Genomic DNA, 20,889 nt, shown 5'->3' with positions numbered 1-20,889 from the left:
TTGAGGTGGTGATTTCTTTTTCTTTTTTTTTTGCCTAGCGTTAAGATATAAGTCGTTTTTCTTTTTTGAAGACGGTAATAAAATGGACAAAGTAGACACGACTGATGAAGCCAGATAGATAGAAAATACAAAATGCTCGCTTGCTATCTCACCGACATGAGATTGAACTCCGTCTAATATGCAACACAATTAGTCTGGTACGGAATATTTTCTCCGCCCAGAATAGCCTCAGCTACCTATTCACTATCGCCTTTTGCTCATCCCCCCGCTGCTCTCCCCTCACCGTCCTGGGCGCCGCGTCCATCTCCGGAATCGGGCTCCCATAAAGCTCCGCCACTTGGTGTCTCGGCCATGATGACAGCTCCGACGGTGCTACGCTACTGACGACGGGCGTGGTCATGCGGCTGTCGAGTTCCGACCGCGCGAGGGTGGCTCCATCCATCTCTGGGCTCGCGACGGCCGACGACGACGCGTCCATCTCCACCTTGACGGGACCAGTTGCATCCAGCTCGGCCTTCTTCAGCCCCACCCCGACGCCAGCATTGTCAGAGTACGCCTGGGTTGGTCCAGATTCGTTACCGTTGAGGAGCCCATCTTGCTCGGCTCGATTCTGTCGGCGCCGCCGGAGAATGCAAAATATGACAGCTGCAATGATGGCGATGACTACAATCGCCCCGATGACCGCGCCGGCGATGACGCCTGTTGATACGCCGCCGCCGCCGCCAGATCCCGAGTCGTTTTGGCCTTGACCTTGGCCCTGACCGTCCTGGATACCGCCGCTTGATTCTATGGATCGTTCCCAGCAGGTGTCAGTAACCAGTGCCAAGAAATAGGTCAAGAAGAAGTCAATAAGACAAGTGTGCAACTCACTCCCAGTCAACAACGCCTGCGTCGCAGCATCAGTCCACTCGACCCCATTGAGGTTATTCGCGTCGGCGTACCACGTCTGCGCGAGGCCCGGCGTCTCGTAGTCGGCTGCGGCCGGGTCGAATTGGCTCACCGACTGGAGCTTGGTCATGTCGAACAGGGTGACGCCGCTGCCCGTGGAGGTCGTGGTCTGTCCGTTCGTCTTGGGCGGTGGGCTGCCGCCGACCTGGACCATGTGCCGCTTGCCAATGACCTCGCACGCGTGTCCCGAGATGGGCGTGCCCTGCTGCGAGATGCGCCACCAGTTCATAGCCGGGATCGAGAGCATGTAGATCGTCGGAGTGTCCTTGCCCTGGTCTGGGGAGAGGTCGCCGCCGCTAACGAAGCTGTTTTTTTTTATGTGGTAGATTGTGCGGGTCAGTCGAGACTGGCCGAGTCTTGCCGGAGGACGAAAACGGCAATAACATTGTGACTTACACCTCGAAACTATCCCCCTTCCCTTTGACCCCAACAGCACAGAAACTCGACCTCGCCTCGGGGATGTCTCCCGTAGCCTTCTGCGTCGTCCACTTCCTATCGACCGGATCGTAAAATATGAGATGATCAAACGAAACCGCCGTCGACCCGCCACCGCTCTTCAAGCTCTTCAGCTCGGTGAAGTTGGGCGCGCTGTACCCACCCATAAACACAACCAGCCCCTTCTTTCCAAGGTGCGGGATGCACACCGCCTGACCGCCCGCCATCGCCCCGGAGACGACCGACGCCGGGACGTCCTCGCGCTTGAAGGCCTTGGACGACATGTCGTACGTCACCAGCCCTGGGGTGAACTGCCCCGCGTCCCTCCCCGACCCGAGCGGACTGCTGTTGCCGGCGTCGTCGCCGCTCAACCCGCTGCCGGGGCTCGTCAGCCCGCCCAGGTACAGGCCGTACCCTGCGCACGAGACGCTGTAGCCCCAGCCGGGGCCCCACTGGCCGGCCTTCTTGTCGGCCGTGAACTCGTCGCCCGTGTGGCGGGACTGCTGCTCCCACCTGGCGATGCCGCTGACGTCGGATTCGAGGGACCAGATGTTGCGGTTGAGCGTGGCGCCGGCGTCAAAGGCGCCCGAGGTCTGCGACGAGGTTCGGAAGCCGCCCCAGCTGAGGAGCGAGTTGGACCCCGTCACCGTCCACAGCCTGTAGCCCCAGACGCGGTACCCGAGCATCCGCCGCACAGTGGTCCGGGTCCCGTTGGTTTCTTGCCAGTTTATCGGCGCTTGGGTCGGGCTGCTGGCCGGCCATGAGTCCTTGAGGTGTAGTATCGTCGTCTCGAATGTTGATGTGTCGTTTATGCCTTGTGGCTCCCCTCCGTGAACAAATAGATACTCACCAACGACCGCCACTTTATTTACCATAATTTGTTAGCAAAAAAATATCTTGATCTAGAGCAACAATCGGTGCGCACCAGAAGAGTGTTTCCTCCCGGTGTAATCGACTCGGGTAAACTGCGCCCACGCCGTCGTGGCCAAACATGCCGCCAATAATGCCGACGGTAGCATCTCAATGGGAATGCAATCAAAATAGGTAGATATGCAAAATCGTGTAAAATGTCCTTTGATTGACGGATAACTTCAACAGTAAAGTAGTAGGTAGCGCAAAGTTCTGAGAATCCAAGGGGGGAGAGGAAAAAAAGAAGAAAAAAAAAAAAAAAAAAAAAAAAAAAAAAAAGAAGAAAAAAAGAAGGATTCACTCTGAATCCAAAATAGATTAATGTTTTGTCGATCTGCAGAGGCTTCGACCCCTTTGACACGCGGGGGTTCCGTTCGGGACCGAGACGGCGTGTTAACGAAAGATTGATCCTCACCAACCAATAACAACTGTGTAAGAGGCTGGTGAAGATGGTTGTGAACCGTCGCGCAACAGATCTCGTCTCCTTGAATTTAACGATTCGAAACTGATGAAAAGTAGTAACAAATCTCACCACGAGAAAAAAAAAACCAGATGAAAGGAAGATAAAAAAAAAAAGGATTACATGCTTGCATCTGCCAAAGGATCACGCTAAGTATCAGCACTACCCAATAAAAGGATGAGGAGCATCACTTCGGATTAAACCCTTGCACAATCACGACAGCAATTTTGCCAACGCATGTCGCCCTTAACAGAGTACACAAGCCGCAAAACCTTTGTGGCTGAGTTGCAGGTCGTCCCGTTTTACCCTTCGCTGGTCTTGGTCTTGGTCTGGCTCAGCTAAGCTGAGCCCCTACGAATGCCCCACTGGACGATTATCCCTCCTGCCTACCAGATCGGGTGGTCGGCACGAGCGCCAATCGGTGCCTGTTGCCAAGGCGCTGCAAGATCAAGGTGCTGACGGTAGTCACTCAAGTTAGGTGTAGTTGAATTGCTGAAGACCCAGAAATAGGACAAAAGTCAAGCTAGCCTGTGATAAATAAAGCCGGACCCTGCACTTAGCGTCATTCAACAGGACAAAATGCCGAGCTCTGTCCGCATCCAGTGGGATGTTGGATCTTCAGCCCTGTCACTTGGGGTCGATTGGTCGCTAGAAATTGAAAAGGGGCAATTGATGGAAAGTTTGTGGGATGAAGATATGAATATTTGGAAAGATGATATTAGACTCAAGTAATTGAGAAATAGATTTTATTACATGTACTGCCTGCGTGAGGACGCACGCCCGCAAGAGGATGCCGATACAAAGTCCGAATCGTATTATTTATTCCCCTGCCGAACCGCAGTCGACAACAGAACTTGCACCCTGCCCGTCTTCCCAGACCGGGCGATCTGAACGCTGGGATCCATGTCCCTAGTGAACTTTTTCTCAATTTCGTCGTCCGTCAGCTCGGCGGATTCCTCGAGCAGCCATGCCGTGTGTTCTGAGACGAGCTGAGAGACTGCCTGCCATGTATTGCCTCTGGTGGAAAACTTCGTCTTCAGGAAGAACAGAGCCAGCACCGTGATTCCGCACGTCATGTTACCGAGAACGATGGCAAAAACTGATATCAGGCCCTTTACCCTACGGGGCGTCAAAATCGAGACAGAAGACGTGAGTGTTGTGTTTCCCATCATGTTGAACTGCGGAATCGCCTCGTTGATCGCTGACCCGGCCATCGCCGTTAATACCGTCTGGAATGCACGACCGGGACGATCGGTTGAGTTCAGTGCATCTGAAAACAGAACCTGGTATTCGAAGTGGGGGTAAATAGTGGGGTTTCCTACCCCAAGCTGATCCATAAACAGCGAGACGTTGTTTATTTGTGGCGAGTTGTAGTTGGTGTTGATCAGCTTGTTGTTGAAGTACGTCGCCATGTTGCGCCTCGAGGTCGATGAAATCGACTCAACCTCGTATGTCCCTCGCTCTGATGGCGGGAGCATGTTCGGCCTACTACCGTCCGCGCCCAAGTTCTGAGATGTCGGGTCGATCATCCTACGTACTGCATTTGTGTCCCAACGCATCTTTTCCGAGTCCCAAGACACAACCGGGCGCTCCAGGTCTCTAGGGCTGAAAACTTTCACATCGGACATGTCAAAAGTAAGCTGTTGGAAGCAGATTGACATATCGAGGCGCATACCGCCGTTGAAGAACTGCATGCCCCCCATGCGACCACCCACAGCACGCTCATAGGTAACCCACTCGCCGTCTGATGCAGGCGGGTTCGGCAGGGGAAAGTCTCCATTGAGCGCAGTGTTGTTGGGCCCGCGCCAAAGATCAATCGTGCTATTGCTCCGAAAGAAAAGAAAGACGCCAGCATAGGCGGGTATTGCTTCATCCTCGGGCAAGGTGAAGTTATTGGCGCTGGCAGCCGCACCACTACCGTCAGGCACACAAACGCTGTTGGTGAAGCCTTGTCGCTGATGTGCCGTCGCGTCCGTGTGCTGACTTAAGGAGCAGTTAAAAGCCGAGGGAAAGCAACTGCCTGCAGAGCAGTTTGCTGGAAGAGGCATGCCGGCCTGTTCAAACGTCGCTTGATAGTCGATATTGCCCCAAACACTCAGGAAGAGTGGCAGGAACGACATGCCCGGCCAGACATTGGCTGACGAGGACACTGTAGCGTTGACAGATGGGCGCATGCAGACAAACCTAGAGTTGAAAACAACTGCCTGACCACTGTACCGACGGACGTGCTCTTGCTCACTGGGTGGCACTGGTAAGAATACTCTGCGAACAATCCCCGTATCGCTGACACCCAGTGAAGTCGGTGTCGAGTTCATCCCGGATCCCACCTCCCCAAATGGGATGTATGCTGTAGGCCTCTCAACCCAGCCATTAGACTGATGGTTCAGGTTGATGACGTCCATATTCATAAAGACGGGCATAGATGTGTTGCCCGGCTCCCCAATGATCCTGGTAAAGTCGAGATCCGAGACCAGAATCGTAGAGGAAAACTGGACCGCGACTGTTGTGAGAATCAGACCAAGCGACACTATCGACAACAATGGCGACTTGCGACATGATGTCAGTAGGAGCCAGGCCAGTCTCATTGGTCCATCGTTGACACATCTCAAGACAGACAGTTCAGCCACCTGAGAGAGGGGAACACCATACTTTTCCAGCATGATGCATGCTATCAGGCTGGTGAAGACTGCTGCTTTTGTTGTGACGGCGATTCTTATGAGTACAGTAGCCAAGGTAATGGCCTGCGTGACTCTTCCTCCCAACATAACCCATCTCCAGGTCGGGCCGGCGAGTTCCGGATCGAGCTTCTCCTTTGTCAACCAAAGGAAGCAAAGGAAGGCCAAGAAGGCGAAGCTGAGAATTGTGCCGTGAATTATTGTCATGAAACCCCAAAAACCTATTCGGTACCAAGGCTTTCGCTTCTTGGGAGGCTCCGACTCCTGGGAATAGTCAGATGGCGAGCGAGACATGAACCCATTGCCGTCTCTCCGGTTGGCATCACCCCATGGCACTGCGCCCTCTTTAAACATCCATGACCTCGCAGATATGACAGGAGATGTTTCGTCGTGAACTGTTGATGCTAATGAGAAGCTTCTCGTCCGAAGCGGGGGTATGTTTGCGCGTTCGTTGGAGTAAGATCGAATCGGTTGTGGAGGATTGTTGTCGAGGCCGTTGGAGTAATTACGGGTAGGAAGAGGTGGCACACTATCGTCGTCGCCCTCAAGATTCTGTCTGGTGAGTGATGGAGGAACCTCGGGACCGGTGGCGAATGGCCCGTTGGAGTAGCTCCGTAGTGGACGTGGTGGGGCACCATCGAGGCCGTGTGAAAAGCTGCGCGAGTGTGGTAGAAATGTGTTGGGGCCGTTGGATGTGCTGCGCCTAGGCCGAGAATAAGACTGTGCAGTGGTATTTTGTACAGACTGCTCGTTCATTAGTATCAATGTCCAAGGCAGTGAAGATAGAGGTTGAACATGGAGACTCACAGCCATGATGGCGATGGTTATACTGTGCTAGGCAGGCAATATGGTGGGAAGCAGCTATTTGCGCGTCTAGCTATAGTGTTTGCTGTCTTCTTCACTCGAAAGAAGCGGACAGAGCTCTTGGCTCCAGGCCGGTCACGCAAATCAGGCGCAACCCAGGCATATAGGCAGAGGCGGCATCGGCCATCCGAGACCGACAGGCTTCTCCATCGTTGCAGTGATCGCTTGTTTCCGAGAATCTGTCATCACATTGAGGAGAAACTGCGGCATGGCGTTCCAGGGGCTTGTCAACCACGAAACGGTTGTTGGTGCATTGCGAGGAGCTAGGGGTTCGAGTTTGAGACGAACGCAAAAGATGTGTGGATGCGAGCTAAATTGATGAATTACCGTACTGCTTGTGCAGGTGCCTGGCTTGCCTGGTTCTAGGTCTAGAGAACTGCGGGGTACGTACCAAGCTTACCAGGTAGCCTTGGTAGCTTATCTCAGGAAGGATGACGGGAGGGGCCATGATGTGGGGCGAACGGCGCACGGATACCACCTTTTTGCACTTTGTCACTTTAAGGCACCTTGGCAGGCACCCACTTTGCATGGTAATGAGCGATGGCCATCCATTGTTGATCCTTCCCCCTCGATCGCTGGAGAGAACAAGACCGTCGAATGAATCCCAAACATCACAGTTGTTTTTCGAGCTTACCTATGTTCTCTTTTAATTCCAGCTCCAAACCTTGAATAAAATAGTGCAGGTCTTTGTATCAATTACCAGGCTATGCCATTACCGCTGAACAAAAAGGCTCATTGCTTGTTTCCGAAATTGTGGAGAGACGCGGAAGCAACTGGTTTCAGAGATGTGATACAAGCCCTGTACCTGCATACCTGCCTCACTTTTCATCAACTTGACTGGGGAGGTGGAGAGCGGCCCGATCTTGATGGCTCGACAAGGCACACAAGGTACAGTAAACAGCTTTCTGTCTTCAATATTCTTTTCTTGCCTTGGATTTGCGTGCGCGAGCAAGCCGCTTTTCTGCCTTGGCCATTTTGAAACACAATGGGTACCCGAAGATCCTGCAACGGTGTGCGCCCATTTTGATGGGGCAAGGGAACAAAAGGCGCAGCTTTGTTTTTCTCTTAATGTCGCAATCATGCGGGGGATTTGCTGTGTTGGTCCTTTCACCCAAGCCAACAACGCACCGGTATACAAGGACATGGTGTTCCTGGCAAGGGGAAGCTGTCACATATATCCCAACGATATAAGCAAGGTGATATATCGGACAACTGATCTTTTTTTTATGCCGGCAAGGCTGGTGCTTCGCTTGCTCATATGGCCTTTGACAAGATCAAAGCAAAGTTCGCTTGCCCTACGATAAGCCACCAAACAAGCCTGCTCATGTCATATTGGAATGTGCTCCCCGCTCAGCTGCGCGGTTGAAACGCGATTCACAATCGAGCCAGGGCAGGGCGTTGACATACGCCATTCGCTTTGTTTTCACCGGTCCCGTTCTTTGGCGTAGTGTGTTAGCCTTTCTTTTTGCCCAATTTTGCCAATTTTGCCCGGACCTCCCAGGACACAATATTTGTAACTGTTGAGAAGATCATCAGGCATGAGTATCTAAAAAGTATTACCATCCCAGTAGCGCGTACACATTCTGGAAGCCCTGCCTAAAATACTCGACCGGCGATCTGATCAGGCAAAGTGCTTTCAAGCAGACAGCATTCCCCTAGCCAGTCAAGTTCGTGAGGCATCTGCCCGCACAGTCCTACCAGTTGCTGAAGTGAGTCAGCAGCCTAACTATGCAAATATAACCATCCATTCTTAGCCCTGCTCCCTTTCGGTCGCGTCAACATACCCTGATGTCTCATCTGCACAAGGATCCTAAGCATCATCGTTCAAGACCAGCCTTGCCACCAACAACAACACAGGGGCTAAAAGCGTATGTACACAGTGTCGACCAAAGCTCGCCCAGTTTTACCATGATAGCAACGCTACTCTATGTTGTGCAGTGTGATTTGGTAAGCCTTTTGGCCAGTCTGCACCGTGGCTAAGACGAGGATTCGCAGGGTACGTAGATGCGCGATCATAATCGACATGCCTCAGTAAGCGAGTGACGCACTGATAAGCACAACTTTGGGTAGGGCTGAGGTACCCAGCTGCTTTATGTAGCTCGGATAACAAATGCGACTTGGCTGGGCGTGATAGTAACACAACAAATGGCAAATGGAGACCTAGAAGTAAAAATGGGACTGACAGTATGGAAATGCCCATATGTCGGCCTTCCTAAGTACCTAGCCACCTTTTTATCTACGAAGTGTGGGTGGCTCTCTGCATCCATATCAAATCGAACCAGAACTGAAACTTACGGACTTATGCAACATCGTCTTGGCCCCAACGCAAACTTCACTCCGGGCAACATCGCCACCTATATGACCAGAACTGCCATGTAACAGTTGCAGACCAGTGGAAACAGCGGCAGCTTGTGTCCGAGCTCCATGTACAAGCTGGAGAACTTAGCTGTTACATGTGCCTCCAAGCATGCGTGCTTTCAACCGCATCGTTCCGGCGGTATCGTGGCATGGGACCCAAAGGAGGCTGACATACTACAATATTCGGATCAAGAAGAGCGAGAATGGGCTCCTGAAGATCCCAAAGGGTCTGCAAGTTTCTCTGATAACCAAATGGTTGCAGCAGTTCGCGATTTCTCTAGTCTCATCGACACAAATCCCCATTCATAGTCTGCGAATCTCAGGTATATATGCAATGCAGACTGTTGCAAAGGTCAGTATATCCTTCTATCGGTAGCTACTAGATGAACCTTGAGCCATGAATACACCAAAAACACCTGACTTTACTGGCTCTGAGGTGCAACTCGGTGTCACAGCCGGAGCTGTCACACTTGGACTCCCTTGTACCTATTTTCTGGCATTACGGCTATAACACCGTCATTTCTTCAGATAAAGACACACTCTGAAGAAAGAAATATAAAATGACAGGTGTATGTGATACATTCTGGCTAGACCGCTGGGCCGCAGATGTATGCAGTAAATATAGCTCCTAGATATATACACAGGGAAGCCCTTGATGATGTGGTTTGGCCATCGAGAGTCATCAGTGCCACAGAGACAAAGATCTCGACCATACCATCACTGGAGAACACTTTTGACTCGGATGAAGAATATTAGATACGAGATTTCTTGAGATACTAGGTCTCACCAGTCGTGGGACAGAACGAGTGTTTTCAGGACTAACCACAACACATAGCCAGGCTGACTGTCCCTGTCAACCAAAATATAGCGCAGTTGACTGGAACAAAAAGGGCAATATGCCCTGGAGAAGACCCAAGCCAAGTCCTTAACTGTAATGTTTTCGCAGCATCGAAGGTGAGCCTGCTGCAGCCATGATACTCCACAGCTTGGAGCCTCATGTTAAAGGGTACCGATGAAGGTTGCCAAGGTGGTATTTGTCAGACTCTTGCCGCCCCTGTTGCTGCTTGAAATCCTGCCTGATTGATATTTCCGAAGATTCTCGTGCGGAATAAGGTAGAGCAAAGCATTGTTCTGTCATGGATTCTGGCACGTCACAGCAGGACTCCTCACTCTCATTTCACGTTGTTGTTGCCAGCAGTAAGACTTTCCGCCGCCTAACCAGCCTTTTCGGACGGAAATGGATGGATCTGAAGAGCTGCAGGCGGCCCCTTTCATACTGAGTGCTCTGTATTTCATCAAACCTTTTCTATTTCCGCTGCAGCATGACTTCATCACGACCCCAATTAACCTCATGCCCGGTATATTAGCTTGCAGCCTCGCTGAATACACAAGGCGTGATATTTCTGCGACCTAGATCCCCTCTTTTTTTGTAAAAATGTAGATATCACAACATGGCTCTGAACATGGCTGATTCCGGCAGGTTGTTGTTCAAAACGCGGAATTTTGTTCCTGTCATGGATCTTTGGAGCAGGATTTAACAGGGTGAGAAGCTAAGCAAAGATTCACAACCAATGTGTCAATTGGTCAATGTCCGTCGTTTCACAAGTAAGCACAGCAGCACTATCGAGACTTGTTTGTTCTGAATTACTGGTCCCCATGGAATAAGAAACGGAATGCTATGCGAAATCCGACGGCGTCCTCCGTATTCAGAGGGTGGCGTCCCCACTTGCGTCGGATTCTCCCCCCGAGGTGAGGAGGAGTTTCCTTCGTCTGCATCCGCCCCAGGGATTTGAGTACTTGGTCATAGAAAAAGAAAAGTGGACGGATCCCGGAGAAAAAATTTGCCCCCAAAAGCTTACCGGTGGTTGAGTGCGAAGAGAATACTATGGTAGTACAAGGGCATTGTTTCCCGCATTCAAATTGTCAACTACAAGCGCTAGTGGCATGGGTTTTGCGGCCAAATATTCGGCAGTTCCATCATGAAGACCTTAAGAGGGCAGTTGACCTAAACCCAGTTCGACTAGAATGAACCCAGTCCGTGTCCACGTTGGGGTTGCAGTTCGCGGGGTATATGCTTAATGGTTATTTTATACCTCGTCCTTGGCTGTGGTAGTCTCAATGGAACGTACCCGTTCGTGATGGAAATATTCCAGAGAAACTAGGGAGCACTGGCCTCAATTTCAAGGGGTACCTGGTAATGGCGTCAGGTCGTCGCATTATAGCGTAAAAAGTGCTTTTCGGCTGCCCAGACCCCTACCGCTCTGGTTTAATTGTCTATTATGGTATCATGCTGTCAAAGAGAATTAAGCTTGTCGCTTTGAGAGTTTGACCAGGTAGCTTCTAATTTGACTTTGTATGTTGCCCCGAGTATTTATAAGTAAACCATGTTGATCGAACTATCAGAGAGCTACGCAACTACTGTCAATTTCACCATTGAATCCTAGCAAGCTAGGTAGGTAGGCAACCGTATATTCGGCATTAAGAACCAGATATGTACCACCTAGGTGTATCTAAAGTTCTTATTACTCACCTGACGTACTGGAGTCGTCGTCGCGTGGACATGTCTCCATTCTCGGCCCTGCTGCGGCGAATTTTTAAGCTGCTCTGTATTCTTCTCCATCTTTTCCCCCGCATTATTCCCCGCGCTATCCCATGTTTTCCGGACTTTTACCGATGTCCATGCAAATATTTGATGCAGGTTGTGACGTCCTCGGGACAAGCAGATTTTTAGAGAAGAAATAAAGACAACTGCCACACGGTCTGGGACGGTTTTGTCAGGTCTAGGAACCACGTGTTTTGCAGCTGCCACATGAATTGATCTGAACTTTTCTAAAAAAGTTCTTGGTATCTTTGAGATAACTTTTGATCGTCTTTAAAAACTTAGTGTAGTTTCTGCTGGCTTCCTGCAAAAGAAAGAAGTCGACCAGAAACTTCTTCCCCCGTACCGGTAAAACTTCAACTGGGCTGCCGAAATCCGAAGGGAAATTTTGACCCGAAATAATTTCCCTTGATGGAAAACATGGAGCCCGGAAAAGGCACAAAACCATGCAGTTCGATTTGCGATGTAACAAGACTCCGCAACCACTAATGCCTCTGCCCCATAAACATATGGAGAAACCATGTGTGCAGAGAGGGAATTACCCAATGGAAACACAAACAGACAGCCATCAAGACACCCACCTTGGTCTTGAGGTTCACAACGAAAAACTACCCAGCAACCCGGCATTGCTCTAGAAGGACAGCAAACATACCGGCAGATCATAGCGCCGCCAGTCCGTGCATGTGGCAAACCGGAGACTTGCCCAACCCCGTATCAGAATTGGGACAAAGGCCCGAACATGGGGGGAAGAAGCGTCATGTTCGGCAAGCAGCTCGGGTTGGGATTATACATGAAATGACGGCGGAGCTTTGTGGATTCCTCGAGATGGGATCAAGATAAATATCCTAAAGATTTCCTCCGAGGTTCTTGGCATTGCCCAGCTCAACGCCTCTGTTCTGCTGCTGCCAGGCCCTTCCGCTCAACGGTCCCAGCCGTCTCAGTCCCCTTGTCCGCCATGCGTCAATCCATCTTCCAGTCGTTGCTGCTGGCCGCCGGCGCCTCGGCGGCCGTCCTGCCACGGGCGAGCCAAGGACCGACTGTGCAGGTCGCCAACGGCTCCTACTATGGCGTGCACAACTCCTTTTACGACCAGGACCTATTTCTCGGTATGCCCTACGCCCAGCCACCAGTCGGTAACCTCCGTTTCCGTGTCCCGGAGTCTCTGAACTCGACCTGGGACGGCTTACGGAACGCGACTCAGTACGGCTACGCGTGTATTGGCTACGGTTCGGACCAGTGGGTGCTGGGCAACTATGTCAACGAGGACTGCCTGACTGTCAACGTTGTCCGTCCTGCCGGCGTTCCCGCTGACGCCAAACTCCCTGTCGCGGTCTGGATTCATGGTGGTGGTTATTTCATGGGCAGTAAGTTCTTTAAACAGCACGATACTTTCAACTCCCAGATACGGAATACCTTTAGCTCACAGGTTTCGACACCTTGAACAGGTGGAAGTGATCCCAGGTACAACACCTCTTTCCTCGTCAAGGAGTCGGTGGAGATGGGCACCCCCATGGTCGCCGTTACCCTCAACTACCGTCTGTCAGCCTGGGGCTTCATCTTCGGCAAGGAGGTGCAGGCCGCTGGGCAGACCAACATCGGCATGCGCGACCAGCGCCTGGCCCTCCACTGGATCCAGGAGAACATCGGCGCCTTTGGTGGCGACAAGACCAAAGTGACCATATTTGGCGAGTCTGCAGGCGGCAACTCGGTTGGCACGCAGCTAATCGCCTACGCCGGGCGCGACGACGGCCTCTTCCGCGCCGCCATCTCACAGTCCGGCGCGCCTTCGGCCCTAGGACGCATGAACACGCCAGAGGACTGGCAGCCATACTACGACAAACTAGTCAGCAAGGCCGGGTGCACCGACGCCGCCGACTCCCTCGACTGCCTGCGCGGCGTCCCCGCCGACACGCTCAGCGCCCTGATCAACACGACCGACATCCTCGCCGGCCCCGCGCGTCCAGTCATCGACGGCGACTTTTTAACCGAGCTCGGCACCGCCTCCCTCCGCGCCGGCCGCTTCGTCCACGTCCCCTACCTCATCGGCGCAAACTTTGATGAGGGCGCGTCGTTTGGCGTCCGCGGGGTCAACACCGAGGACAACTTTGTCGCCATGGTGCAGAGCAGCAACGCGGGCATCACCCGCGACGACGCCCTCGCCCTCGCGGTCGTGTACCCGGACGACCCGGCCCAGGGCATCCCCGCCACGCTCCAGGGCCGCCCCGGACCGGACCTGCAGCCGCTGCTGGGGTCGATGTGGAAGCGCAGCGCCGCGTACGGCGGCGACCACGTCATGCACGCCCCGCGCCGCGTCGCAAACGAGGAGTGGGCCAGGCACGGAGTGCCGTCGTACAGCTACCACTTCAACGTGCTGACGAGCGGCGTGCCGGCCTGGGCTGGTTCCACCCACTTTCAGGAGGTCGCCTTTATGTTTAACAACACGGGCGGCCTGGGCTATGGCAACGCCGTGTCGGTGGACCCGTTCCAGGGCATGCCCGAGTCGCTCAAGAGTCTGTCGCACATGATGGCGAGGATGTGGATCAGCTTCGTGGTCAACCTGGACCCGAACCACATTGGTATTGGTATGTTAATCCCTCGACTGATGGAAAACAATGGGTTTTGTTATACATTTTGCCAGTACTAATACAAATTTGATTTGCTCCACAAGTAGAGAAGCCGGCAGAGTGGCCAGTCTACACGCTCGACCATCCGCAGAATTATGTTTTCGACGTCAACGCCACCGGCCTTGGCTATCTTGAGCCCGACACTTACCGTGGAGAGGGCATCAAATACATGATTGATAGGTTTGAGACTGTCTTTAGGCAGTAAGCTTAAGCGAAATATACACATGCATAATAGCGAGTCATGATTAGTAGATATGATGGACTACAATCGATGATCTATCATGAGCCTTTGCGGTGACAATCATGTCTGTTCTATGTTAAGTGAATTTTACATTCTTTTTTTTTTCTTTTTTTTCTTTTTTTTCCCATTCTCTTTTCCCCTGTCCATTCTGAACTCTCTTGTGAGATTTATGCCACCAGCCCCAGATGCACTTGGAAGAAGACAAAATCTGCTGCCCATTTTCGAGCCGCTATCGAGCCAAGGGCAGCTGAAGACCGAGCATGCAGGCACAGGTCACTGTTTTCGGCCAGTCGGTTTGGTCGATGCGGTAGGGAACTCCTTGGGGTAGTTGGCTAAGCATTTTTATCCTTTATGCTAACCATAAAAAGCACGTCATGCTACGTTCGTTGAAGAAATACCACCCATCGATGCGAGGGTCATGACTTGTGTCACAAGAATCGGTTTCACTGTGATCTAAGCCCTCCAGATAGTGTTTATCACGTCAGAGCACGAGTGCCACCTGCTTTGCTCTAGGTTACCCATGTGACGATAGTTGAAGTCGCTTTCGATGGGATGTTTTTGGGACAAGGCAAACATGGGATGTCGTTTTAAAAACCCATGTCTAACGTCATTAGTCTTGACAATATGGTGGGATTCAGTCTACACAGTAGTCTAGGGGCTTTATTTCCTCTGGAAGAACATTCGTCATCGCTCGGACGATTATAATATCAGCCAAGTGCCGCTTAATCAGCGCTGTGATGCGGACATCCGCAAATGAAAATCCCTAGTCATCAGAAATAGTTGTCGAGGAGGTATAAAGATGCAAGGATCAAGGAATTGGATTCAACTCGGACAAACTGAGTCGGCAAAATGAAGCGAGCGCCAAGGCAGCAACAAAGTATTCGGTAAATGCCACATGACATATGCGATCAGTAGACATTTGACAACAAAGCAGGCCCAGAGCGTTGGATCCCTGCATCAATTATGCAGTCGAACTCGCGAACATCGTTGCATGAGGCCGGATTTTTGGAAAAATATGTATGCTGTGCTGTTATCCAATTATTCTATCTCTTGTCCGGTTCTATTCCCATCAATGCTACGCTAGCATCGAGCCGTTCAGACTGGTGTCCTTCTCCGAAAAAAAAAATGTCCCCCAAAGCGACCACGGTGCATGGAGGTCCAGATTTCAGTCTGAAACCAAGGGGCCATATCTCCCAAAGGTTGATCGTGCTGCGAGTGGTCGTGATTGATGAGAAGGTTTGATTCGATGCGAGTTCAGAGTCAGGTTTTTGTATATGACGATATCTCTGTATTGAACAGACTCTGTCGTTTATTTTTGGTGATCCGTATCTCGCCGCGCTGAGGTTTTGGTCGTCTGATCGACTCGGGCGAAGCCTCCTCCCTCCAGAGGAGAAGAAAATGACGGTACCCATCATTTCCACGCACCGTCCTTCTTGATGCCCCAGTAGTAAAGCAAGCCCATCAAAAATGTTATACCGAGGACTTTTGGGAAAAGAAGGATGACACGTCAGCCTTGCACAGCTAGGTAAGGATGATAAAGAAAACCGAACGGCAAAGCCCGGTGTGACTACTTACTAACTCCAAAGACGTCCAACTTTGTGTGATCCTCGCCGAGGATACTTTTGGTGACACCGTACATGTCCGCTAACCTTTTTACCAGGGTGCTGTGTGCAATCTCGGGCATGTCGGCAGTCATCCTCTTGACGAGGAGCTCGCCATCAAGAACGGGGATGATAGGCATGGCTGTTAAGTTGTATAGAGCTGAAAGAGATGGAAAAGGGTATTTGTTCAAGAGCAAGGTCGACCTGCGATAGGATAACAGCAAGAGAAAATGAGATCAAATTAATATTTTGTTATCTGACCGGCAGTCTGAACAATGAAAAAGAATGTCGAGAATAGAAAGTGTTGAATGTTGAGATGTCCACAGGATGTGGACGTATACTCGGAATTGCCAAAACCTCAAAAGTAAAGTCAACATTGAACGAGGATGATATCGAAACGGACCAGGCCAGAATGTTATAACAGAGTCCCTTAGATGGCAAGCGGGCCAAATCAAAGCAATACGATAAAGAAAAACCCTCCTTTTTCCCCCTTCTCATCCCCATCGTTAAACTGTTTAGTCAGGGGTTTGTGACAAGGCCGGGATGTGGCTCAGCCAAGAATGGAGTGATGTGCCCCCCCTTGAGATCCAGTTGGCTGTACCGTAGTGTTACCATTCATCCTTGTTTGAGCAATTGTATATGCCGTTAATATTCGTTGTTCAGCAAGAAAGGGACCAAAGCACGTGGCAAGACGAAACTCGGGAATTTTTTCTTCTGGTGTGCTGTTGTCGGGGAGCAATCGCATCATTGAACCCTTTTCGTTATCGCATGGGCGGGATGCGCCGTCGCATGGACGAAGAGAGGGAAAGAGGACAAGGAAATGGTTCGATTCTGCGGGTGCCATTTGTTTCAGCTGAGGCTAGAAGCTGGCGCGTCAGCCCTGTCAGGGATCCACACCTTCTTCTCTTCTCTGTTGGACGGGTTGTGGATGGTGTTCCAGACTCGTGATTCTCTTTGGGAAATTTGAAATTCTAACCGGCAACTCGGTAATAACTGAAGATTTTTGCCAAGAGCTCTGAAACCAATGGTAAGTCGAACAGCCAATTATGTGGCCACTTTTGGAGCCGTTGAGACAGGAATGCGGGAATGACAAGCACAAGTCATCCCTGCACGTGGGTTGGGGGGGATCTTGTCGCGCGGGTATCGGCAGTTTTGATTTACTTTTCTTTTGCTGCAGAAGTGGCAGCATAAGTGGCACAATTAAGAAGAAAAAGTAGGCGATTACTGACTGATACACACACATGAAGTGTAGTCACATATCGCTTCTCTTGTCTAAAATAAAAATAAATAAAAGAACAATTAAACAAATAACCATTAATATGGATTTCAACTTGGCACCGTCCTAGTATCATATTTGCTGGCGAATCCCCACTGCAGAACTTCATCCCATCTACCGACTGCGCATTCTCCTGCCTCCATTGTAGCATCAAAAATAACACAATCCAACTCTGGAAATCATGTCGCAATCAAGCAAGGTTCGCCCTTATCCAACGCCATACAAACCCGAGTCGCCAGATATGTAGTAATCCCAAAAGAAAACCACGCCAATTGTACATACAATACACAAACACAAAAGAATAGAAAAAAACAAACATCGTCCGTGATCAATCCCCTCGCGTCCTTACCCAAGCCTCCTCTAGCACATCCGCCACTTTCATCGCCATGTCCGACTTCCTTCCCAGGTAAAACAGCGCCCGGATGCAGTCCTCAACCCTACTCCTGCCCGCACCATCCCCGGCGGTCCCCAGACCATACTGCTGCTGCTGCTGCTGCTGCTGCCTACGACTCCCCGCGTCGCGCATCATCAACACGGCCGCGCGGGAAAACGCCCGTATCAGTATGACGGTCCACGGCTCCGTCATGATGGTGCCCTCGTTGACGGCATGATGCAACCCCGGCATCTCGGGCCCCGCCTCGAACGCCCCGGGACCACCATCGAGCCCGACCGGCGTCGACACCCTCGCCAGGTCCGCCAGCTCAGCTGCGCTCCCGGCCCGCATGTTGGCCACCATCCCGGTGCCGCGCCTCGCGTCCGCCTCGACCGCCAAGCCTCTCCCCCGCGCGTCGGCAAACTCGACCAGGTCCGCCAGCATCAGCACGGCCAGGTGCCAGTGCGCCGAGATGCAGACGAACCAGCTCCGGATGCGCGCGGGAACTTCGCGGTAGTGCCGGACCAGGTCGCGGAAGAAGGCCCCGTGCGTCACGTTCCAGTACCGATGCAGACCCGCCGCGCGCGAGATGGCCGCCTCGACTTTTTCCGGCCCCGCTGAAGTCTGCTGCAGCAGCACCGTCTGCAGGTGCGCGAGGTGTCGGTACAGTAGCACCTTGGCCGGGGCCGAGCGTGTGACCGCCTCGGCGGCGTCTTGGTAGCTGCACGGCCACGTGGTTCGCATCCGGGGCCGCGTGACCTCGTCGTCGATGAAGAGCTCCACCTTCCAGCCGCGGGACTGCCCGTCAGGCCCGTCGTCGTTCTTGTGCTGCTCCGATGCTCGGTCGTGCTGGCTGTCCTCATCCGTCACTGACAGTGGGCGCTCGTTCATGCCCGAGGAGACTGTATCAAACATCACTGCGAGCCAGTAAAGGAGGCCGATCGTTTTTTCATCCTCTTGTTCGAGTCTTTGGTGATTGAACCCGTTTCCGTATTGTGCATGTTGATGCTGGTGTTGTTGCTGCTGTTGATGCTGTGGTGATTGCAAACCTGCCCAGCCCTTGGATGAAGCCTCGAAGCGACGCTTGAGAGCTTGCACCCGCCGCATTGCCCGCTCTATGTAGACCGGCGGCCCATCCTTTTCCAGGACCCTGTCAATCTCGGTCATGAGAGACGTGGTGTCAAACGGATCGGCCTGCCCACAACCAGTACCAGGTCCAGACCCAGACCTCAGATCCCACTCACCCCCAGCACAGAACCCATCACCTCGATCCTCGTCTTCGTCATCCTCATCCTCCTCACCCCACGGCCTCTGCGCGAGCCCAAACACCAGCTCCGCACACGCCACCTTGTACGACTCGAGGTGAGCGACGTCGTCCAGCGCCGCCCTCGCCTGCGCCCAAAAGTGCCGCTGGATGCTCCTGTCAAACTCCTCCGTCATCTGACGCTCAATGTCATCTCCATCCCCAGAGTAGCAAGACGACGAAGATGATGATGATGATGACGACGACGACGACGAAGTCGCACAACCAAACGAATCAGGCGACGACGAAGACAACCTCGAACGGTACCGCCGGCGCTGCCTCCGACTGCCCTGCGCCCACTGCGTCGCAAAGGCCATGATGGCCGAGTGCAGCGCCCTGCTGGCCGCCTTGTCCTGGGCCTTGGTTGTCTTGACCAGACCCGTCTCCCTCGCGGCGCGGTCGAGCTTGACGGTGCGCTGGAGGACTCGGTTAGTCCAGTTCGGCCCCCACTCGGCGAGCCGTAGGGCGTCCTCGCGGCGGGAGACGCCCTTGTAGGGACACGTGCCCTCGGTCAGCCAGCACGAGAGGTTGTGCTCCAGCACGTCGTGGTAGATCTGCAGCAGGCCGGAGGAGATGGAGGCGCTCGTCGCGGAGGCCATCATCCGCTGGTCGATGGAGAAGCGGGAGATGGGCGAGGCGGAACACAAGGCCATAGACGAGGGAGATGATGACGCGGTGGTGGTGGTGTTGGTGTCTTCAGGTGTGTAGCGGTGGCGGCGACGCTTGTTGCTTCGTTGCAGCTCGCTGTTGCTGGTTGAGCTCGTGAAACTGGCGAAGCTGGATGATCGGGCGGATGGATGGTTTGGAGAGAATGATGACGAAACTGACATGGAAGGGCTGGGGTTGAAGGTGGGTGCGCTGTCCACCTGTGTATAGTCGATGTGATCGGACCCTGGGTGCGAGTACGTCGTCGCCGCGGTAGGGAACGTCGGACCAAACGGATGTGACAAGTCGAACGGCAGACCCCCTTCCAGAGAAGGAATCGGTTGTGGCGGGAAAGGAAAGCTCGCGTCGGCATGGAGTGACTGCAGGTCAAACAGATCATCTGACAGCGGCGCCGACATGACGTTACTGAGATCAGCTTCGGGTAGCATCGAGACATCCCCGACCCCGACGTCGGGTATTGCTGTCGTCGTGGCTATAGTATATCCACCAGTGTGCACATCATCGGCGAACCCACGCTTCTGCGATTTCGTCGGCATCAAATGCTGGCGGGAAGCGGCCTGCAGCGCCAACGAGACTTGGATCTGCTGCCACGCCCAGTTCATGGTGCACGTCTTGCCCGTCCTCCGGCAGTACGAGCATTGTTTCGTCTCGGGCGCTGTTGGACCGCAAGAGAGAATATGCGGGTAGGTTAGCTTCAATCTATAACCCCTGACAATATTGCGCGATTTGACTGAAGCAAATTGAAATTTCCATCGCACCTTGGAGATTCCCACTCAGTATCGAGGCGGCGTGCCCGTTCAAATGTGCGGGTACCTCTAACTGGGGAGCATCGCATGCCCTTTTGGACCGTCGACACTGGTCGCAGGAATAATGTTGCCTAGGCATTGCGTAGAGATGAAAAAAAAGCAGTGACAAAGATACAGCTGTATCAAGCAGTAGAAGAAGAACAGAAAAAGAAAAAAGAAAGAAAAAGTAAAAAGGTTTGATGCTGCACCAAGTAAGCAATGCAGAATGACAGAAATAAGTTGCTTTGATCTGCGGTAAACAGCTGTGATGTTGTCACACGACCATGCGGCGAACCATAACAGAGGGATGAAGTAAGGGGATAAAAAATAAATAAATGTGCTTTTTTAGCAAAAATAAAGGAGAATAAGAAAGAAGTAGAAACGAAAAGCACAGGATAATGGAGCTGTCACATTTAGGGCTGGATTCTCACCCAAGAGTCCAAAGACCGTCGTTTAGTCCGAACTTTCCTGACTCTCGACTTGCAGCAAACACACCGAAACAAGCTCTCTCTTGTTCTCCCCCGCTTTTTTGTTACCTTTTAACCTACTCCCCGCGTTTGTCTGCAGGATCTCGCCCGCCAAAAGCCAGGGTTTCCCCGCGAAAAAAAAGAAACCCCAAGAAAGGAGTGTACTTTGTACACAGTGTTACGGGCAGTGCTGATGTCCGGTTTAATTTACCTCACGGCATGTATCGTTTATTGCTGCTTACCTTTTGGGAGAGGATGATCTTTTGATCCGGATTTTATGGCCTCATCTCGAAGGACGATGGGCT

General features: G+C 52.3%; 6 protein-coding genes across 6 annotated transcripts; 2 read left to right on the top strand and 4 right to left on the bottom strand.

The window, feature by feature from the left end:
* Positions 1-5: 5 nt before the first annotated feature.
* PgNI_05310 (uncharacterized protein) lies at positions 6-2,570 on the bottom strand. Its single transcript, XM_031125343.1, has 4 exons — positions 2,309-2,570; positions 1,345-2,245; positions 871-1,253; positions 6-786 (listed from the first exon to the last, which is right to left on the bottom strand). Exons 1-4 carry the CDS (start codon positions 2,400-2,402, stop codon positions 233-235), a joined length of 1,932 nt encoding a protein of 643 aa, XP_030982575.1. The 5' UTR covers positions 2,403-2,570; the 3' UTR covers positions 6-232.
* A 714-nt stretch (positions 2,571-3,284) lies between these two features.
* Positions 3,285-6,555, bottom strand: PgNI_05309 (uncharacterized protein). Its single transcript, XM_031125342.1, has 2 exons — positions 6,235-6,555; positions 3,285-6,171 (listed from the first exon to the last, which is right to left on the bottom strand). Exons 1-2 carry the CDS (start codon positions 6,238-6,240, stop codon positions 3,568-3,570), a joined length of 2,610 nt encoding a protein of 869 aa, XP_030981797.1. The 5' UTR covers positions 6,241-6,555; the 3' UTR covers positions 3,285-3,567.
* A 334-nt stretch (positions 6,556-6,889) lies between these two features.
* Positions 6,890-7,917, top strand: PgNI_05308 (uncharacterized protein; the record flags this gene model as incomplete). The annotated part of the gene is made up of 2 exons (XM_031125341.1): positions 6,890-7,179; positions 7,860-7,917. Coding segments are annotated over exons 1-2 (240 nt in total), but the record flags the coding sequence as incomplete, so codon positions are not given.
* A 4,286-nt stretch (positions 7,918-12,203) lies between these two features.
* On the top strand, positions 12,204-14,077 carry PgNI_05307 (uncharacterized protein; the record flags this gene model as incomplete). The annotated part of the gene is made up of 3 exons (XM_031125340.1): positions 12,204-12,612; positions 12,694-13,830; positions 13,920-14,077. 3 exons carry the CDS (start codon positions 12,204-12,206, stop codon positions 14,075-14,077), a joined length of 1,704 nt encoding a protein of 567 aa, XP_030983308.1.
* Positions 14,078-15,241: 1,164 nt separating this feature from the next.
* On the bottom strand, positions 15,242-16,617 carry PgNI_05306 (uncharacterized protein). Its single transcript, XM_031125339.1, has 2 exons — positions 15,689-16,617; positions 15,242-15,595 (listed from the first exon to the last, which is right to left on the bottom strand). Exons 1-2 carry the CDS (start codon positions 15,852-15,854, stop codon positions 15,525-15,527), a joined length of 237 nt encoding a protein of 78 aa, XP_030982028.1. The 5' UTR covers positions 15,855-16,617; the 3' UTR covers positions 15,242-15,524.
* A 701-nt stretch (positions 16,618-17,318) lies between these two features.
* PgNI_05305 (uncharacterized protein) lies at positions 17,319-20,450 on the bottom strand (the record flags this gene model as incomplete). The annotated part of the gene is made up of 2 exons (XM_031125338.1): positions 20,091-20,450; positions 17,319-19,987 (listed from the first exon to the last, which is right to left on the bottom strand). Exons 1-2 carry the CDS (start codon positions 20,215-20,217, stop codon positions 17,319-17,321), a joined length of 2,796 nt encoding a protein of 931 aa, XP_030982468.1. The 5' UTR covers positions 20,218-20,450.
* Positions 20,451-20,889: the final 439 nt, after the last annotated feature.

This window comes from Pyricularia grisea, chromosome I (assembly GCF_004355905.1).
Source record: "Pyricularia grisea strain NI907 chromosome I, whole genome shotgun sequence".
In the NCBI taxonomy this organism is placed as follows: Eukaryota; Fungi; Ascomycota; class Sordariomycetes; order Magnaporthales; family Pyriculariaceae; genus Pyricularia; species Pyricularia grisea.
Note: the sequence above shows the minus strand (reverse complement) of the source record. Positions and strands in the feature narration are given on the sequence as shown.

Excerpts from the sequence above, each read along its gene's own strand:
- PgNI_05310 (XM_031125343.1), bottom strand. The coding sequence starts at position 2,402 with ATGCTACCGTCGGCATTATTGGCGGCATGTTTGGCCACGACGGCGTGG. Across the intron at positions 1,254-1,344 it reads AAGGGGGATAGTTTCGAGGT|CTTCGTTAGCGGCGGCGACC; the intron begins GTAAGTCACAAT and ends AAAAAAAAACAG. Across the intron at positions 787-870 it reads GCAGGCGTTGTTGACTGGGA|AATCAAGCGGCGGTATCCAG; the intron begins GTGAGTTGCACA and ends AACGATCCATAG.
- PgNI_05306 (XM_031125339.1), bottom strand. The coding sequence starts at position 15,854 with ATGCCTATCATCCCCGTTCTTGATGGCGAGCTCCTCGTCAAGAGGATG. Across the intron at positions 15,596-15,688 it reads GTTGGACGTCTTTGGAGTTA|TCCTCGGTATAACATTTTTG; the intron begins GTAAGTAGTCAC and ends TTTTCCCAAAAG.